The 17,198-nt window shown below is 41.8% G+C and overlaps 1 protein-coding gene and 1 pseudogene across 5 annotated transcripts in view; both read right to left on the reverse strand.

Moving 5' to 3' along the window:
* Positions 1 to 17,198, reverse strand: part of ube2kb (ubiquitin-conjugating enzyme E2Kb (UBC1 homolog, yeast)) — a 219,081-nt gene that overhangs the window by 90,690 nt on the left and 111,193 nt on the right. For all 5 annotated transcript variants that reach the window (XM_069924895.1, XM_069924899.1, XM_069924896.1 and 2 more), the window contains one exon: positions 16,733 to 16,826. In XM_069924895.1, the coding sequence (XP_069780996.1) occupies positions 16,733 to 16,826 (94 nt within the window). The remainder of the gene's footprint in view (positions 1 to 16,732; positions 16,827 to 17,198) is intronic.
* LOC138756194 (transcriptional repressor p66-alpha pseudogene) lies at positions 7,216 to 10,222 on the reverse strand (annotated as a pseudogene).

Genomic DNA, 17,198 nt, shown 5'->3' on the forward strand with positions numbered 1-17,198 from the left:
CACCTTTGGAGTCTATGGTTGCCATTTTTCAATATGAAGACCACAGCTGTGCCAATGAAAGTCAAAGAACCCATTATGAGGCTGAAAAAGCGAGAATAGTAAGAGATACCACCCTAACTTTAGGATTACCAAAATCAACTGGAACATCATTAAGAAGAAAGAGTGCACTGGTGAGCTCAGTAATTGCAAAAGTACTGGTAGGCCAAGGAAGACGGCATCTGCTGATGACAGAATTCTCATCATAATGAAGAAAAATTCCCAATGGCCTGTCCGACAGATCAGAGACACTCTTCAGGAGGCAGGCATGGATGTGTGAATGACTACTGTACACAGACATCTTCATGAACAGAAATAGAGGCTACACCACTAGTTAGCCAGAGAAACAGGATGGCCAATTTACAGCTTGCCAATAAGTACTTAAAAGAGCCTGCAGAATTCTGGAAAAGGTTAATCTTGGTCTCACACAGATAAGTGATGGCAAGAGCAAAGTGTGGAAGTGTAAAGGAACTGTGCAAGATCCAAAGCATACCACTAATCTGTGAAACATGGTGGTGAAAGTGTTAGGGCAGGGCAAGTATGGCTGTCACAGGTACTGGCACACTTATCTTCATTGATGATATAGCTGTTAATGACAGTAACAAAATGAATTCTGAAGTGTATCCAAACATTTGCTAAAGTTCAAACAAATGCCTCTAAACTCATGGATGGTGCTTCATCCTACAGCAAAACAATGATTCAAAAGATACTGCTAAAGCAACAAAGGAGTTTTTTTCCAAATCTTAAAAACTGGAAAATTATTCAATATCGAAGTCAATCACCTGATCTAATTCCAATTGAGCATGTCTTTCATATGCTGAAAAGAAAACTTAAGGGGTCAAGCCTCAGAAACAAGCTGGAGCTGAAGATGGCTGCAGCAGAGACCTGGCAGAGCATCAGCATAGAAAATATTCAGCATCTGGTGATGTCTATGAATCACAGACTTCAGACTTCATGCAGTAATTGCATGCAAGGGATATGCAACAAAGTACCATGTTTACATGACTAGTTTAATATACATTACTGTGTCCCAAATATTATGGTGCCCTGAATTGAGGGAACTATGTATAAAAAGAGCTGTAATTTCAACATGGTCAACACTCCTATATTCAGTTTTTTCTAGTGACACCCTTCCTCCTCCTGACATCTTAAAACACTCAAAGAACACACAAAGAATGACAAGTCAATCCATGCTGATTTTATTTAAAAAACATTGCAATTAGGTTCATTCTTGAGCCTTTCACTTTAAGGAAGTATCAAATTCGCTTTTGCAAGATATTATTGTACCTGCTGCTGGTAACATGTCCGATAAACCTGCAGCTGTGGTCACTGACACTTCTACCTACAGAAGCAGCTTCATTTACTGTTTCAAAAACCTGCCTGAACAAATCTTATATAATTCTTTTCTTTCCTCTACTCCAAGGAAAATATTTCTTGGGTCTCTTCCAAGTCCCTCATTCCTGCCGTCCACATTTGAACTCCATCCCAATGGCAAACAGATTTATCACCATCAACCTCCTTTAATATTTTGAAAAGCTATTCAACACTAAAATCAGTAATTTATTAAAGTCTTTCTGACCTCCTATCTTCAAAGTGGTACATATAGCCATTCCACCCCACGAACAACATAGAAGGGTTTTGTTTTTGTAACTGTGGTCTCTTCTGTTAGAAAACACTATTTTGGAGTTTGAAAACTAAAAGACAAAATATAATTTAATCAACAAGTATAACTACATTGAGGTAGAAAGGATGAATGAATAAAGTCACCAAGATGTTGCTCGGAGACAAAGGATATTCAGTTCAGCACAAGTCCACAATGACTGAACCAAACATGACAACCAAACCAAAACTAATGCACAAAATACTCATTCTTCCATTTACTACATTTCTGGAAGCCTCTTGAATGCCACAATCATATCTGTTTCCACACTACCCCTAGCAGCCCCTCCCAAAATGTTTAAAAAAAGCTTTGCCCTGCACATTTTTAAACTTTCACTCTCTCACGATAAATGCATGTCCTCTAATATGTGACATTTTTATTCTGGGATAAAAATTATATATTTTTAATTATTTTTAAATTTAGACATAAAGCACTGTAACAGCCAATTTAGTCCTACGAATCCATGCTGCCCAATTCACACCCCATTAACCTACACCGCGGTACATTTTTTTGAAGGATGGGAGGAAACCGGAGCCCCTGGAGAAAACCCACACAGACACAGAGAGAACAAACTAACTCCAAGGTCCGCTAGCATTGTAAAGGTTTTGCACTAACCGCTACGCCCAATCATGCCATCCACATTTAACCTACATCTCCCCTTGGCCTGCAATGTTCCAGAGAAAATAACTTCCCGTTATAGCTCATAAGCCAGGCATCATTCTGGTAAATATACTTTGTACCTTTTCCAAAGCCTCCGCATCCTTCCTGTAATGGGACATCCAGAAATGTATGCAATACTCCAAATGTGACCTTCAAGTTTTATAAAACTGCAACATGATTTCCTTACGCTTGTACTCAATGCTCCAACCAATGAAGGCAACTATGCCAGATGTTTTCCTTATCACCCTATGGACTTATGTGGCTACTTTCTAGAAACAATGGACTCCAAAATTCTTCTGCAAGTCAATGCTTTTAAGAGTTTTGAAATGAGATGTGTTCTTTCTCCCTGACATTTAACCATGCAAGGAGCATGGTTATAAAATATTATAAAGCACTTCAGAGGAATCTGGAAATAACTAGACTGTGGGGGGGTGGGCAAATTTAAGTGATGATGCATACAAGAATCAGGACAGTCTAAAAAAAAGTCAAGAAACACAAAGATGCATAAATGCCAGTCTATTGGCCCAATCTGCGAACTAGTTTGTTCAGGTTATTCTTGTTGGAATCATGTGTATTATTATGAGCCCAGAGGACCCCAAAACCCAGCAGCAATAGATAGTCACCAAAACAAATGGTTACTTAAACAAAAGTTGCTTTTAATTATCTTTAAATATGAAAATAGAGTTAAACATTAACTTATCTCTATTAACTTGACTAACCTAACTTAACCCCCTTCTAATTATAAATGCACGTATATGTAATGTGTGTGTAAGTTCAGAAAAGTTCTTTGGTTTACAGTCCAATCTCACTTCTCATTCCTCCAAGTTCACTGGTTGCAGACAATTCTTAAACTGTGCACAGAATTTAACATTTATAAAGTTCACCAGGCTTTGATGCTTGAAAGGTAAATGGTTACCACTCAGGAAGGTTCTTGTCAGTTTTTTTTAAAGAGAGATTTGTTGTTCCAGGACATCCACAACTGATGTTCTTCCATCAGCCACTACAGTGTCTTGCTGACGAAACCTGCCCCTTCAGGGTTCTCCAGATGATAACCTCTTTCTTTCAGGTCATCACAGAGTTCCTTTCTGTTTCCATTATTCCAAGTGAAACATTAGACAGCCAGTCCTCTCCTCTTGCATGAACCACAAGGGCTTTGACCAGCCATCTTACAACTGGGCTTTCCATAAGCTTGCAACCTTGTCCTGTTCCAATCCCAGCTACTTCTGCTGGCTGCAACACTTCTCTCTCTCTCTCTCTCTCTCTGTGTGAGAGAAAGCCTGTTTGACTCTCTCTGTTTAGAAAAACCACATGACCCACTTACAACAGCAAGCTCTCCTCCAGACAATATGGGGCTCCAACAAGCTCTTTCATCTGTTGCCATTTGGAAACAACAATACATTAGTGAAGTCTCTTGAGTACTCTCCAAAGCTCTTGCAAAAGTGGTGAGGTCCCAATATGTCTAGCATTGGGCAGAACTCCAGTATTTCAAATAAGATCTGTTTTAAAGTGTTTGTATGTAACATACTCTAACAAACCTTTCCCAATTTATCTCCCAAAAACACATCTGTATACTCTGTCACAGTATAAAATTATATACAGATAAGCACCACTTAACGTCCAAGATACATTGTGAAATTGGGCGTGATGCGATGTGGATGTTGTGAGAACACCATATTACTGTTTATACTTAACAAAGCTATATGGGATACTGAACTTGCACTAAATTAAACTTCCCCCCCCCCCCCCACACTTTTTAAACTTTTATGTAAACACTTTCTTAGCCTACATCACACACAATTTAACAAAGAGGATCAGGATCATCCACATCACTATTCTCAACTTCCTCATAGTATTCCACTGGAAGAGTGGCAGGTCGAATAACATGAAATTACAGAGTGGCAGTCCATTGATGAATTGTCGCTCTGTAAAGCCTGAAGGACCTGGCTGAGGCTCTTCTTTGGGGAGGTGTTGGCTTCTTCAGGAAACATGGCCAGTGTTGTTTGCCTAGTTTTCTTTTTCTTTTCTTCATAACTTTCTTTATATTCAGCAAACACTCTATCAGTGAAAAGCATTCATGTTTGGGTCCATCTCTTCAGCAAGCTGTTATAGACTGCAAATAATCTGGCGAATCCCTTAACAGTGAACCTCTTCTGCACCTGTTCTTCTCCTTCTGCAGTTTCCTTTTCCCTTGCCTCTTCTTCAGCTATTCACTCTAGCTCCAGCAACTCTTCATTTGTTAGTTCCTCAGGAACCACCTCTAGTTCTTCAATTACCTCATTATCTATAGCTAGGTTCAGGTTGTTGTTTACCATCTCAACAACAGCCCTATTAATCTTTGCAATCTCAACATCTTTTTCAAATTCCTTTAAGACATGTACATACTGCTACAGTATTTTTTCCATATGCCATTGTTCCGGAGCCCAAAGGGCCCCAAAACCCAGCAGCAATAGACATTCACCAAGACAAGTAGTTAAACAAAAGTTGTTTTTAATTATCTTTAAACATGAAAACAGAATCAAACTTTAACTCATCTCTATACTTCACTAACCCAAATTAACCCCCTTGCAATTCTAAGTACACGTGTATGATGTGGATGTGTAAATTTAAGAAGAGTTCTTTGGTTTACAGTTCAATCTCACTTCTCTCGTTCTCTGGTTGCAGGCAATTTTTATACTGTGCACAGAATTTAAAATGTATAAAATTCACCAGGCTTTGGTTCTCAAAAGGTAAATGTTTACCACTCAGAAAGGTTCTTGTAGAGTTTGCAGAGAGAGATATTTGTTGTTCCAGGATGTCCACAACTGAGGCACCACCATTAGTCACCTCAGTGTCTTGCTGATGAAACTTGCCCCATCAGGGTTCTCCAGATAGTAACCTCTTTCTTTCAGGCTACCACAGAGTTCCTTTCTGTTCCACTTATTCCAAGAAAAACATCAGACAGATAGCACTTTAGCACTTTCAGCCACCCACCACTCTTGAGCTTTCTGTTTCCAACCAGCTTCTCCTGGCTTGCACAATTCAGCTGCTTTCAGTGTCATACACACTGGTTGAGAGAGCTTGTTGAGCTTGTCTTCTTTCTCTCTCTCTCTCTCTCTCTCTCTCTCTCTCTCCAACTGCCAGAAAGCCCATGTGACTCTCTCATTTGCAAAAACTCCCACCTTCTTCAGCAAACCACAGGAGTTTTCCCTCTTGGTCAAGCTGTTGTCTTAGGTAAACAAAACAAAGGAGTGACCTTTCTGTGAGCACTCTATAGGTACTTGTAAACAGCCAGTTTGTCTCCTCCGAGACAATGGCCTATTCATTTCATGACATCATTTCAATTAGCACCTACTTGTGAAATATGCACATCATTCTCCAAAGTTTCTGCAATGTTACTGAATATGAATTCTTCAATATTTCAAATAAGATCTGTTTTAAAATGTGTGTATGTATGTAACCCACTCTAATCTGACCAAATTCCTCTCAATATTTATCCATTACACCGTTCATGCACTCTTTGGTAACATCATCCTAGGCCTAAGCAAGGTTCTTTATGCAGTGGAAAATGTGGTTCTCCTTCCAGAACTGCAATCAGTGTCATGCCAGTGCATCAGTTGCGGCAACAGCCTAAGCAATGGTCCTCCTCAGGTAGTAGGCCTTGATTGCTGTAATAACTCCTTGGTCCATTGGCTGGATTAAAGAGGTGATGTTTGGTGGGAGGAACACCAATTTGATGTTGGGGTGGAGATCACCAATGAAAGGGGGATGTCCTGGAGCATTGTCTACAATTAGCATAATATTGAAAGGTTCATTTCTATGTACCATTATTGTATTTTTAAGGTTACTTCCTTTTTCCAAGTTGTCATTATGCATTTTTTGCTGCTGCGAGTGCAATCTTAAGGCACTTTCAGGTGGGCAAAATACCCCAATGTAAAGCCGTATATTCTACCCCTATGCAGCTGTCGTGAGGCCACATGAAAGAGCAGGAGGCACCTCCAAGGCGCACTTTCCAACCCTCCTCCGAGAGAGATAATCATCTGAGCACTGAAGTCCCCGTAAGCACCTGAATGCAGCTGCCTGAAAGCGGCTGCTAAGGGGATGATAATCAGGTGGCGAATGCCTGACAGCCCCCCTCCCCACTGCCCCTGTCCCCCAGCGTGGGACGTCAGGGCTGGGGTGGCCAGCATGCGACGTCGGGGCTGGGATGTCCCGCGCTGGCCACCCCAGCGCTGACGTCCCGTGCCAGCCACCCCAGCGCTAATGTCCCGCGTTGGCCACAAAAAGTGGTAGTTCTGCCTCGCCCGCAGGAAAAAGAATCTCAAGGTTGTATGTGATAGTTGTATGTGATGTCATGTACTACTCTGACAATAAATCTGAAATCTACTATGAAGGTGGGAATGGGGAAAATAGCTGCATGGGTCAAATAAAATGTAGATACTGAGGAATGATCTTGCAACTTCACAAAGAGATAGAAATAAAATTCCCCTGCAAAACCAGATTTTTTTCCCCTATGGGAAGAGTCCATTCATCTACTCCAAGAGGCCATTCATCTATTGGATAAGGAGTTGTGATATGATCCTTCCAAACAGCCGTCCAAAAAGTGTTCTGCATTTGAGCTTAGATGTGGGTTCCTGCTCATCTACATCTCCCCATAGAGGAACAAAATTTTTCCCTCTAAATTATACAACTGAAGAACACAATATCAAATGGATTGCTGAAACAAAAAAAGATTATATATGCATAAGAGAGAAAATAGAAGAGTTGTTGAAAGGTTCAACAAACAGTTGAAATGAAACTCCCACACAGTATAATTGGCCTAATAGTAAAGTCTATATAATTCTGTGATGTTCAAACAGTAAAAGAAAAAAAAAAATAAATGCAACCAAAATGAGCAGTTTTTGCAGGCAACCCAGTAGTGCAAAACAGCCTCTATTTCAGGGGTGGCCAAACCACGGTTCACGAGCCACCTGCAGCTCTTTGACATGTAATGTGCAGCTTGCTGAAATAATTTTGCAAGAGAAGAGACAAGCCCTCCCAAAGCCGCCCCAGAATATTCTGAATCCCTGTAGCCAAACCAAGCGTCTCAGGATGGTCATAGCCGGGCTGCGTGAAAAAAGAGGGAGTGGGCACTGGAGGAATGGCCCCTGCAGAAGAGTGGAATTAGAAGTGCATGCCAGAGTTGCGTTCTTCTCACTCGGACAGGGTTACACCACAGCAGAGTGCCGCCAACATGGGGTGCGCATTAGGAAGGTTGGGCAAAGCTGATGGTCCTCTGCAGAAAGCAGTCACAGAGGTCAGGAAGCCGGGGCTGTGCCAGGAGAGCTACGATGAGGCATGGCCTAACCCAGGGTGTCTGTTCAGGGGGGTATCACGGTCATGTACAGTCGCCACTGATAACGTAAGCGAGGTGACACATGGGAGTAATAGCATGCATGTTCAGGTGTGTTAAGCATTAGTATACAGGTTATGGATCTCAAGCACAAGATGAGAAGAGTGAAAATGTCAGGATTACCCATGTGGCAGTGAGCCAATGAGAAGGTCAGAAGGGTTTAGCTGGGTGGTGTTTGGGGAGTTGAAGAATACAATGTTGTGTCGAGTGAATAATAAAGAAAGTCTACTTCATGGTTTGCTGAAAGAAACGAGTGACTGTACTTTTTATTTGTTTGTATGCTGTGGTAAATCAGTGCTGTTAAAGGGGAAGTAAGATGACAGAGACAGGGAGGATATATTTGGAGGGGGTACCCAGTGACGGCCTCGTCCAGGCACCAAGCCAGGACAGAGCTGGAGCTAGCAGCCACAAAGGTCCTGTCAGTGGCCACAGGCAAGCCCTGGCACTACCAGATGGAGAGTAGGCACAGAGATTAGACTGCTCCATATCCCAAATTCTGCTCTGAGCTTGCTCCCCCCATCCTGCCCTTGACTGGGAAGAGGGGAGTGGAGTGTGGAATGGAGAAGAGCAGATCTTTGGGCCCCCTGCCACAGGACACAGCTTTGTATTGGGTCACTTCCTACATCATGCGCTCAGCTGTGAGTGCTGCTATTATGCGAGTATCTGCAGAGGCAAGTGACAAGTGTTCCTGAGGAGAACACATCAGAAACAGGAGCAGGAGTCGTCCATCCAGCCCAAAGAGCTGCTCCTACATTCATATAACCATATAACCACTTACAGCATAGAACAGGCCAGTTCGGCCCTACCAGTCCATGCCGTAACAAATTCCCACCCTCCTAGTCCCACTGACCAGCACCCGGTCCATACCCCTCCAGTCCTCTCCTCTCCATGTAACTATCCAGTCTATCCTTAAATGTAACCAATGATCCCGCCTCAACTAGGTCTGCCGGAAGCTCATTCCACATCCTTACCACCCTCTGCGTAAAGAAATTTCCCCTCATGTTCCCTTTATAATTTTACCCCTTCAATCTTAAACCATGCCCTCTAGTTTGAATCTCCCCCATGAACTCATTATTAGCAGCACTTGGTAGGAAATTCAGTTCAGGGGCAGGAGGTTTGGGTGGTGGAATTTTCAGCAACGTCTTCTCCAGCTGCTTGCGGAGAACGAGTTTAGCAGCTGCCTGTCGACTGGCCGGTGAGTCGTTGGAGTTGACTACAGATGTCACTGTATTACCACTGGCATTTGATTGAGCTGAGTTCAACGATGAGGCTTTCATTGTACTTGAAGCCTGTGGAATGTTGACGAGCAGGCTGGTGTTGGGGACATTGGCCACGAGGATCAGTCCCTGCTGTAGAACCCTCTATCCCTGGATCTGCACTGCACTGAGCACCGATGCCCTGGGAGCCAGAAGCAGGGGAGGTGGAGCAATGCTGGCATGTGGTCTAATTGTGTGGATTTGCTGGGCTCCTCTCACTAATGGAGGCATTACAATCTGGGGGTTCTGCTGGGATCCAAGCTTTGAGGTCCCCTGTTGACCACCACGAACCAATGGTGGCAGGATTACTGAACCCACTGCACGAGCAGTGGTTACCTGGAAGTTGGGCTTGCCAGTGGGAACATGCAACATTCCCCGGACCAGCGGGGGTGGGGTGGCCATGGCAGTGCCTGTCGAGACAGCAGGCTTTGGAATAGTGGCCTCCTTCTGAATCTGACTCTGGCGGAGTTTCTTGAGCAGGACAAGTTTGGCCTCCTCTAACCGCAGCTCTTCCTTTAATTGCTTAATCATCCTTTCTCGTTCCTCCGGGGTGCTCTTCATAATGTCATCCAGATTTGCAATTCTTCCAAGTTCTTTAGAAAGCCCATTCAGCCGAGGGCTTGAGGGTTCATTGTCAGAGAGGATGATGATATCTGGAGATGGGGCACTTTTTCCCTTCTTCATTTCAATCTTTGATGTACTCATGTCAACGGGTTCATCTCCAGTTGGAACTTCAACTTTGATTGTTGCTTTTACTTCACCTGGCCCCTTTAATAACCCTGCTGTCCTTCCACCACCCTGGTCAACAGGCTCTGTTTTAATTCTTATTTCTCCTTTCAGTTCTTCTAATTCACTGTCCATATCAGTTCCCTAGGAACATTCCATTTTTGGTTTATTCATGTCAACATCATTATGTGGACCATCCCGTTCCAATGCTCTCTTCTGGCTTCGTGTCCTGTACACCTCATCTGTCAGAGCAGAAATATCATTGGCTGTTGTTCATTTTCTATTGTGATGGTGCTTCAAGAGGTTGGTTAAGCGAATCAACTCCTATCTCAGGAAGGTCCTGGACCCACTTCAATTCACAACAGGTCAACAGCACACGCCATCTCGCTGGCCCTCCACTCAACATCAGGTTACCTGGAACTTGGCAGATTCCTCCCTCCGGGGATTATTTGCTTTTGGGGGTGATGGAGGGCGCCTTTGTGTCTTTTTTATTGTCTTTAGTTTATTTTCTTAGTTTTTTTTTTAAATCTTTAATCCCTTCAAGTTCAACGCTTCATTGATTCCAGGGAAACAGCGAGCTGGCACGGACTGCCCAACTACTCGACCCCGAGGCTTCAACAATGAAGTTAGGCCTCGGGCTCCGGAACCGCCATTGTATTTCTGTTCTATTTATTTTGTTTCGTCAGCCTGAAGAAAACTGAGGTCCTCCATCAGCCAGCTCCCCACCATGACTACCAGCCCCCCCACATCTCCATCAGGCACACAAAACTCAAAACGATCAACCAGTTTACCTTTCTCGGCTGCACCATTTCATCAGATGCAAGGATCGACAATGAGATAGACAACAGACTCGCCAAGGCAAATAGCGCCTTTGGAAGACTACACAAAAGAGTCTGGAAAAACAACCAACTGAAAAAACTCACAAAGATAAGCGTATACAGAGCCGTTGTCATACCCACACTCCTGTTCGGCTCCGAATCATGGGTCCTCTACCGGCATCACCTACGGCTCCTAGAACGCTTCCACCAGCGTTGTCTCCGCTCCATCCTCAACATCCATTGGAGCGCTTTCATCCCTAACGTCGAAGTACTCGAGATGGCAGAGGTCGACAGCATCGAGTCCACGCTGCTGAAGATCCAGCTGCGCTGGGTGGGTCACGTCTCCAGAATGGAGGACCATCGCCTTCCCAAGATCGTGTTATATGGCGAGCTCTCCACTGGCCACCGTGACAGAGGTGCACCAAAGAAAAGGTACAAGGACTGCCTAAAGAAATCTCTTGGTGCCTGCCACATTGACCACCGCCAGTGGGCTGATATCGCCTCAAACCGTGCATCTTGGCGCCTCACAGTTTGGCGGGCAGCAACCTCCTTTGAAGAAGACCGCAGAGCCCACCTCACTGACAAAAGGCAAAGGAGGAAAAACCCAACACCCAACCCCAACCAACAAATTTTCCCCTGCAGCCGCTGCAACCGTGTCTGCCTGTCCCGCATCGGACTTGTCAGCCACAAACGAGCCTGCAGCTGACGTGGACCTTTACCCCCTCCATAAATCTTCGTCCGCGAAGCCAAGCCAAAGATTTTTTTTTTAAAAAAAGGAGTCGATTGAAAGAACATTTTTAGAAGGGTCCAGTCGTGGTAAAAGGGAGGGATCTTTCTCTTCTTGCCCCGGTTCCGTTGCTATGAGTGATGACCCGTGAGATCACAGCTGATCTGACCAGAGAGATTTTTCTCCGCCTTTAACCCTCAATTCCTCTACAATGCAAAAATCTCTTACTGTATCTTAAATATATTTAATGAGGCAGCCTCTGCTGCTTCCTTTGGCAGAGATTTCAAAGGTAAATCAGTCAGGATTTTGAAAATATTTGGTTGGATGTGTACTTTTTGATTATTGAAACTAATAAAAATTGCCAGTTTAAATGCATGTAAGAGTAAAAATGTGTATGTAATATTTTTTCACGTTTGCAGCTCTCAAACATTTGAAGTTTATTGTATTGGCTCTTCCGTTAAGCAGGTTTGTTGACCCCTGCTCTATTTGATCTTATTTCAAGAGCAACTCTGCACAGGAAGAGCTTTCTTAAACTTAAAATTTACAACAAAAAGGTATTTTCTCAAAAATATTGGTGGGAGCATTTCAGGATTTCTTCAAAGAAATGTGATCACAAGTAAATAGTTTGCATATAAAAATCTGGTTGCTGTCAATGCTAAATTCCAAACTTAATTGGGATTAATAAATACACAAACTACCAATCCACTGAGGTCCCTTCAAAAATTGGCTGCTTCTGTCTAAATGTTGAAAATACCATGCCATCCAACCAAATCTTGGCTTTAATGTACTCTGATGCAAACAACATTCAATATTTTTACCATGTAATATCCAAATCCACAACAAGAACCATTTTTTTAAATACTCAGTGCTTAATGGGATTAAGGATACTCTGTTTCTGCAGTTTGCTGAGTAGGACATTTGAATGAATTTTCAAAAAGACCTTCATAATGCAAATGTTATATGTGGGTATTAACATTTGCACTAAACTTACACCTCAAAACACCAAAGAGCCATTCCCACAGTAAATCAGTTATTCAGTATACATGATTAGCAAGATGATACATTGGATTGCAGAGTAAGTAGATGAGCAAGTACTCTCATATCATGGAAGTTTCATATAACTGCTGGTTGAATACAATGATCACATATTTAGTAATCTCTTAAAAACCTCCAATAAAGTGACATTTCTGGGTGTAACTGGTCAAATCTCAAAATAGTAAATATCAATGTTTCTGTTTTAAATATACATAAAGAAACATAACCACCATATTAATTATAGCAATTCCCTCCCATAATCAATAAACCAAAAAAAAACCCCTATATTTCCAGTGATTTACCTGATCTCATAAAGTGGTACAACACAGCCTTTGCTGGTTCTTTGGAAGGTGATTTCCATGCACTTTCTACATACTGTGGTATATATCTTTCTATTTCAAAAGTTCATCACATTTCATTTGAAAGCAATGGTAAGTTAGCAAATGTTTCCACCATCTATTAACATAATGCAGTCTGCACAATATTTTGCGGCATTCCAAAGCAAAAAAATAATCATGCCTCTGATTTCTTTGCAAAATATCTCAAATTTGAGTCTTTTGCTGGCCTTTCTGAGAGTGGAAATGCATTTATTCTCTCAACTGTTTGTTTTAAACTGTAAAGTCTCCCTTGTCATTTTCTGCTCTTATTGAAAAAACTGGTCTTTCCTGATAGCATGTTAATTAAGTCTATGCATCAACACCAGAGGTCCCTGCCATTTACTCTGTCTTCCCAGAATTTGGCCTCCCAAAGAGCATTAACCTCACACTTGTTTGGATTAAATTCCATCTGCCACCACTCCACCCATCTTTCCAATTGATCTGTCCGGCTGTACATAACCTCCTTAGCTAACCATGAAACGACTAATTTGCATGTTGCCTCCAAACTTACTAATCATTTCCTACATTCTCATCCTACTCATTTATATAAACCATGATCCCAGTATCAATCCAATACCTGCAGTACACCTTCTGTTACAGATTTCAAGCAAGAGGGGAAAAAAAATTCCTACACCACCACTCTCTGCTCATTACCTGCCAATTTTGGATTCAGTTTGCCAAAACACCTCAGACCTCTTGTACCTTAGCCTTCTAGACCAGCCCACCATGCAAAACCTTACTTCAAGTTGATTATCATCTGATTATACATATACAATCCAACAAAACATCGTCTCTCTGTGCCATGGCGCACACACAAACACAAGCACACAGCAATCACTTAAAACTTCAAAACATACTGTGAGCTGGATGGCTGAATCCAAAATGGAGTCCTTACCAGTTAAAATTACCAGATTGCACCAGCCATTTATTTTCTCGAGATCATACATTTGCAAGTAAAATCATCGGGTATGCAGGCCTGAATGGATTTGCTTTGGGTCTTACACGAGTGCCAGCACACTGAGCACAATTCAGCTTCCTTGCCCACCATTTCTGACTACCTCTTCCCCGAGTTTCCCACCATTTCCGACCACCTCTTCCCCAAATTTCCTCACTGTTTCCAACCACCTTTTGTCGTGCACGTCGAAAGAATCAAAGGCTTGCTGATCCAAATCAAGGCTTTTATTAACTTTTATGACTGGAGCGTATCACATGTAGGTCGACCAGTCCAGAATGATCTGGGTCTGGCTCGGAGCAACCCTTTAAGACCTGCCAGTAGGCGTGGCTACGCTCTCAGCCAATCACAACCATCCTATACCACAATATATACATATACACATTGGTGATAGAATCCATACTATCACACCTTTTCCGACAACTTCTTCCAAGTTTCAGTAGTAGACTTCACCTTGGTATTAGGGCTTGCAGCATTCATTAAGTTATATGCACTCAGTATTACCTTCATGACCTGGTCTTCTAGTTTGGTAGACCTACAGGTTTTAGCCTTGCTTATACTTAACAGTGTTTTTCGATCATAGATAAACAAAATGAGAGATTACACCTTTGTTTGGAGTTGGAGTGACCGCTGCAAATATGTGCAAAGCCAATTTAGCCTTTTAAAGCTTTATTAAGGTACACATAAACAATATCCACTACAAAGTGTTCAATTTTATTCATCACCTCCTCTAAAAACTAAAATCAAAGCTGGGAAACACAATCTTCCCTGCACAAATCTATGACTCCAAATCAGTCCAAGTCTTTAATCTGCAAAAACATCCCCACCATTGATGCAAGGCTCACTGCTCTGTAGCTTCTAGGCTGATCATAACCGCCCTTTTTTAATTAGGAAACATTAGACATACTACAGACCTCACCCGTGGCTAATGAAGATACAAAATCTATAGAGCCTCAGCAATCTCCTCCCTTGCTTCTATTAAAATCTTGGGATAGACTCTGTCATGCACTGGGGATTTGTCTAATATTTCTAGCACTTCCTCCTTGCTATAGAAAATCGGCATACCCTTCACTAAACTCTTCCTAAAGGCTTCCACATCCTTCCTGGTGAATATTTATGAGGAGTATTAATTTTGGATCTCACTTATGTAACCCAAATCCAGCCAGAGATTGCCCCTCCGATCTCTGAAAGGGCCTATTCCTTCCCTGGCTACCCTCTTGCTTCTAATATACTTATAAATCCATTTAGGATTCTCCTAAATCTCACTTTTTTTTTTAAATTTTTTTTTAATTGAGACATTCGGCATAGTAACAAGCCATTTCGGCCCACAAGCCAGTACTACCCAATTACATCCAATTAACCTACACCCCTATACATTTCAAATGGTGGGAGGAAACTGGAGCCCCTGGAGAAAACCCATTTAGACATGGGGAGAACGTACAAACTCCTCACAAACAGCGAGGGATTCGTACCCCAGTCCTGATCGCTGGTGTCGTAACAGTGTTGCATTAACCTCTACTCCAACCATGCTGTCCCTTGCCAAGGTAATTTCATGGCCACATTTTGCCCTCTTAATTACTCTCAAATTTTCTCCCAACATTTCCATAAACTCCAGTGACTCATTCTCTACCAATTTCCCATAGCTGACATTCATATCCTTCTTTTCTCTGATCACACGTTCAACATTATTTGTTAACCAGGCTTCCTGAAATGTGCATCTTTGCCTTTATCCTTGCAGCAACATGAAACTGACTTCTTACTATCTCACTTTTAAATACCTCCCACATATCAGATGTTCCCTCTTCACCCAGGCAGCTGCTCTCAATCTATCATTAACAGGTCTTGTCTTGCACTGAAAATTACACCTCCCTCCTCCCCCTCCCCACCACCTTCTCCCAACCCTAACTGGAGGACCAACTTTTATCTTTTTCCAGGACTACCCTTAAGTAACCAAACTATGGTCACTATTCATGAAAGGTTGCTCCACAGTGATTGAAGTCCATCAATCACTTATCCATCCTCATTTCCCAAGGGCAGTTAAGCTCCATCCCAAGTAGGAGCAGACTTTCTGATTCAGAAATCCCTCTTGAATATGATTTTCTTCCCATCTAAGCCCGATGCATGAAGACAACCTCAGTCAACATTGGGAAAGAAAATTGTGGTTACATTTACTTGATATTTGTTTGTTTCCAACTAATTATTTTTATCTACCACAAGGTAACTAGCCTACTTCTTTTTAAAACAAACATATTAACTTGTACCAAGCACAGGATAACAGTAAAATTTCCACAAACCACAAGAATTAGAAACAAAAGAAACACTTCCTTTCTCTATTTTCACCAAATTACCAACTTTAGCATCCTGTTTTAGCCGCACACGTGTTATATTCTGTGAACAATAGGTCTTCAAGCGCATATTATTAGCAACAAAATAAATTGATGGTACAGGTTCGTTGCTGTTTCAGAGAAAGCAAGCATTAGGAATCTCAACAGTAGGAAAAAGAAAAAAACAGTTGCTACAACAATTTCTGAAGCCACATTCAACTGAAACCTGCAGCAGGTTTCTCAGAGCTGGTGCTGAACAAAATTAAACTAAAATGTCATGGTCTGAGAATGTATTTTAGTCTATGAATTACTAAAAAAAGTTACAATTGTCTAATTCAGAAAATCTGGCATACACTGAGTCAACTATAGAAAGTACCACATTGACTTTAATACTACCCCTTTCAGTTTTTTTCCTTCATAGGGACAACATTTGTCACCCTCCAGTTCTTCACATTTCCAATTAATTTGAAAAATCACAGATAATGGCACTGCTATTTCTAAACCATTCTGCTATATCCTAGGCTCTGAATGACCTAGGTCCAAAGGCTGTTCTACTTTTGTCTCACTCTTGCAAAGTCTTCTCAATAAACATAATTTTTAAATAATTTCAGAAAATGTAAACAAATATTCAATCACAAAATGTAGTTTAATTCTAAATCCTTGAGTAACATACAAAATATTTGCAAAACTCATCTCATACACAACCAGCATAAAGATACAATTAGAATTAGTAGATTTAAATTAACCTTCAGCATTCAGAGCTAAAATTTCACAGGATAACACTGCTGCTTACCTTCATATGGTGTGTCAGGAGGCCCTGCAATTTCCCCTCTCAATTCTGTAAAGTTTTCATCCACGAGTTCTACTTTTATTTGATTCTTGCTGGTCTTCAAAAAAAAAGCACAAAATATACATTTCAAAATAATAAAGTAACAATTGCACTTTGTTGGTAAGGATGTAACAAGTGAATCAGTGCCTCCATTCACATTTTAATCATTTTTTTAAATTTAGATATACAACATGGTAGTTACAGGCCATTACGGCCCACAAGTCTGTGCGACCCAATTAACCTACACTCCCGGTACATTTCAAATGGTGGGAGGAACCCAGAACCTCTGGGGAAAACCCCGCAAACACAGAAAGAATGTACAAACTCCTTATAGAGAGCGTGGGATTCAAACCCCTGTCCCGATCACTGGCACTGTAAAGGCGTTATGCTAAATGCTGAGCCAACTATGCCACCCATATTTTCTACAGAA

This window comes from Narcine bancroftii, chromosome 3 (assembly GCF_036971445.1).
Source record: "Narcine bancroftii isolate sNarBan1 chromosome 3, sNarBan1.hap1, whole genome shotgun sequence".
Classification (NCBI taxonomy): domain Eukaryota; kingdom Metazoa; phylum Chordata; class Chondrichthyes; order Torpediniformes; family Narcinidae; genus Narcine; species Narcine bancroftii.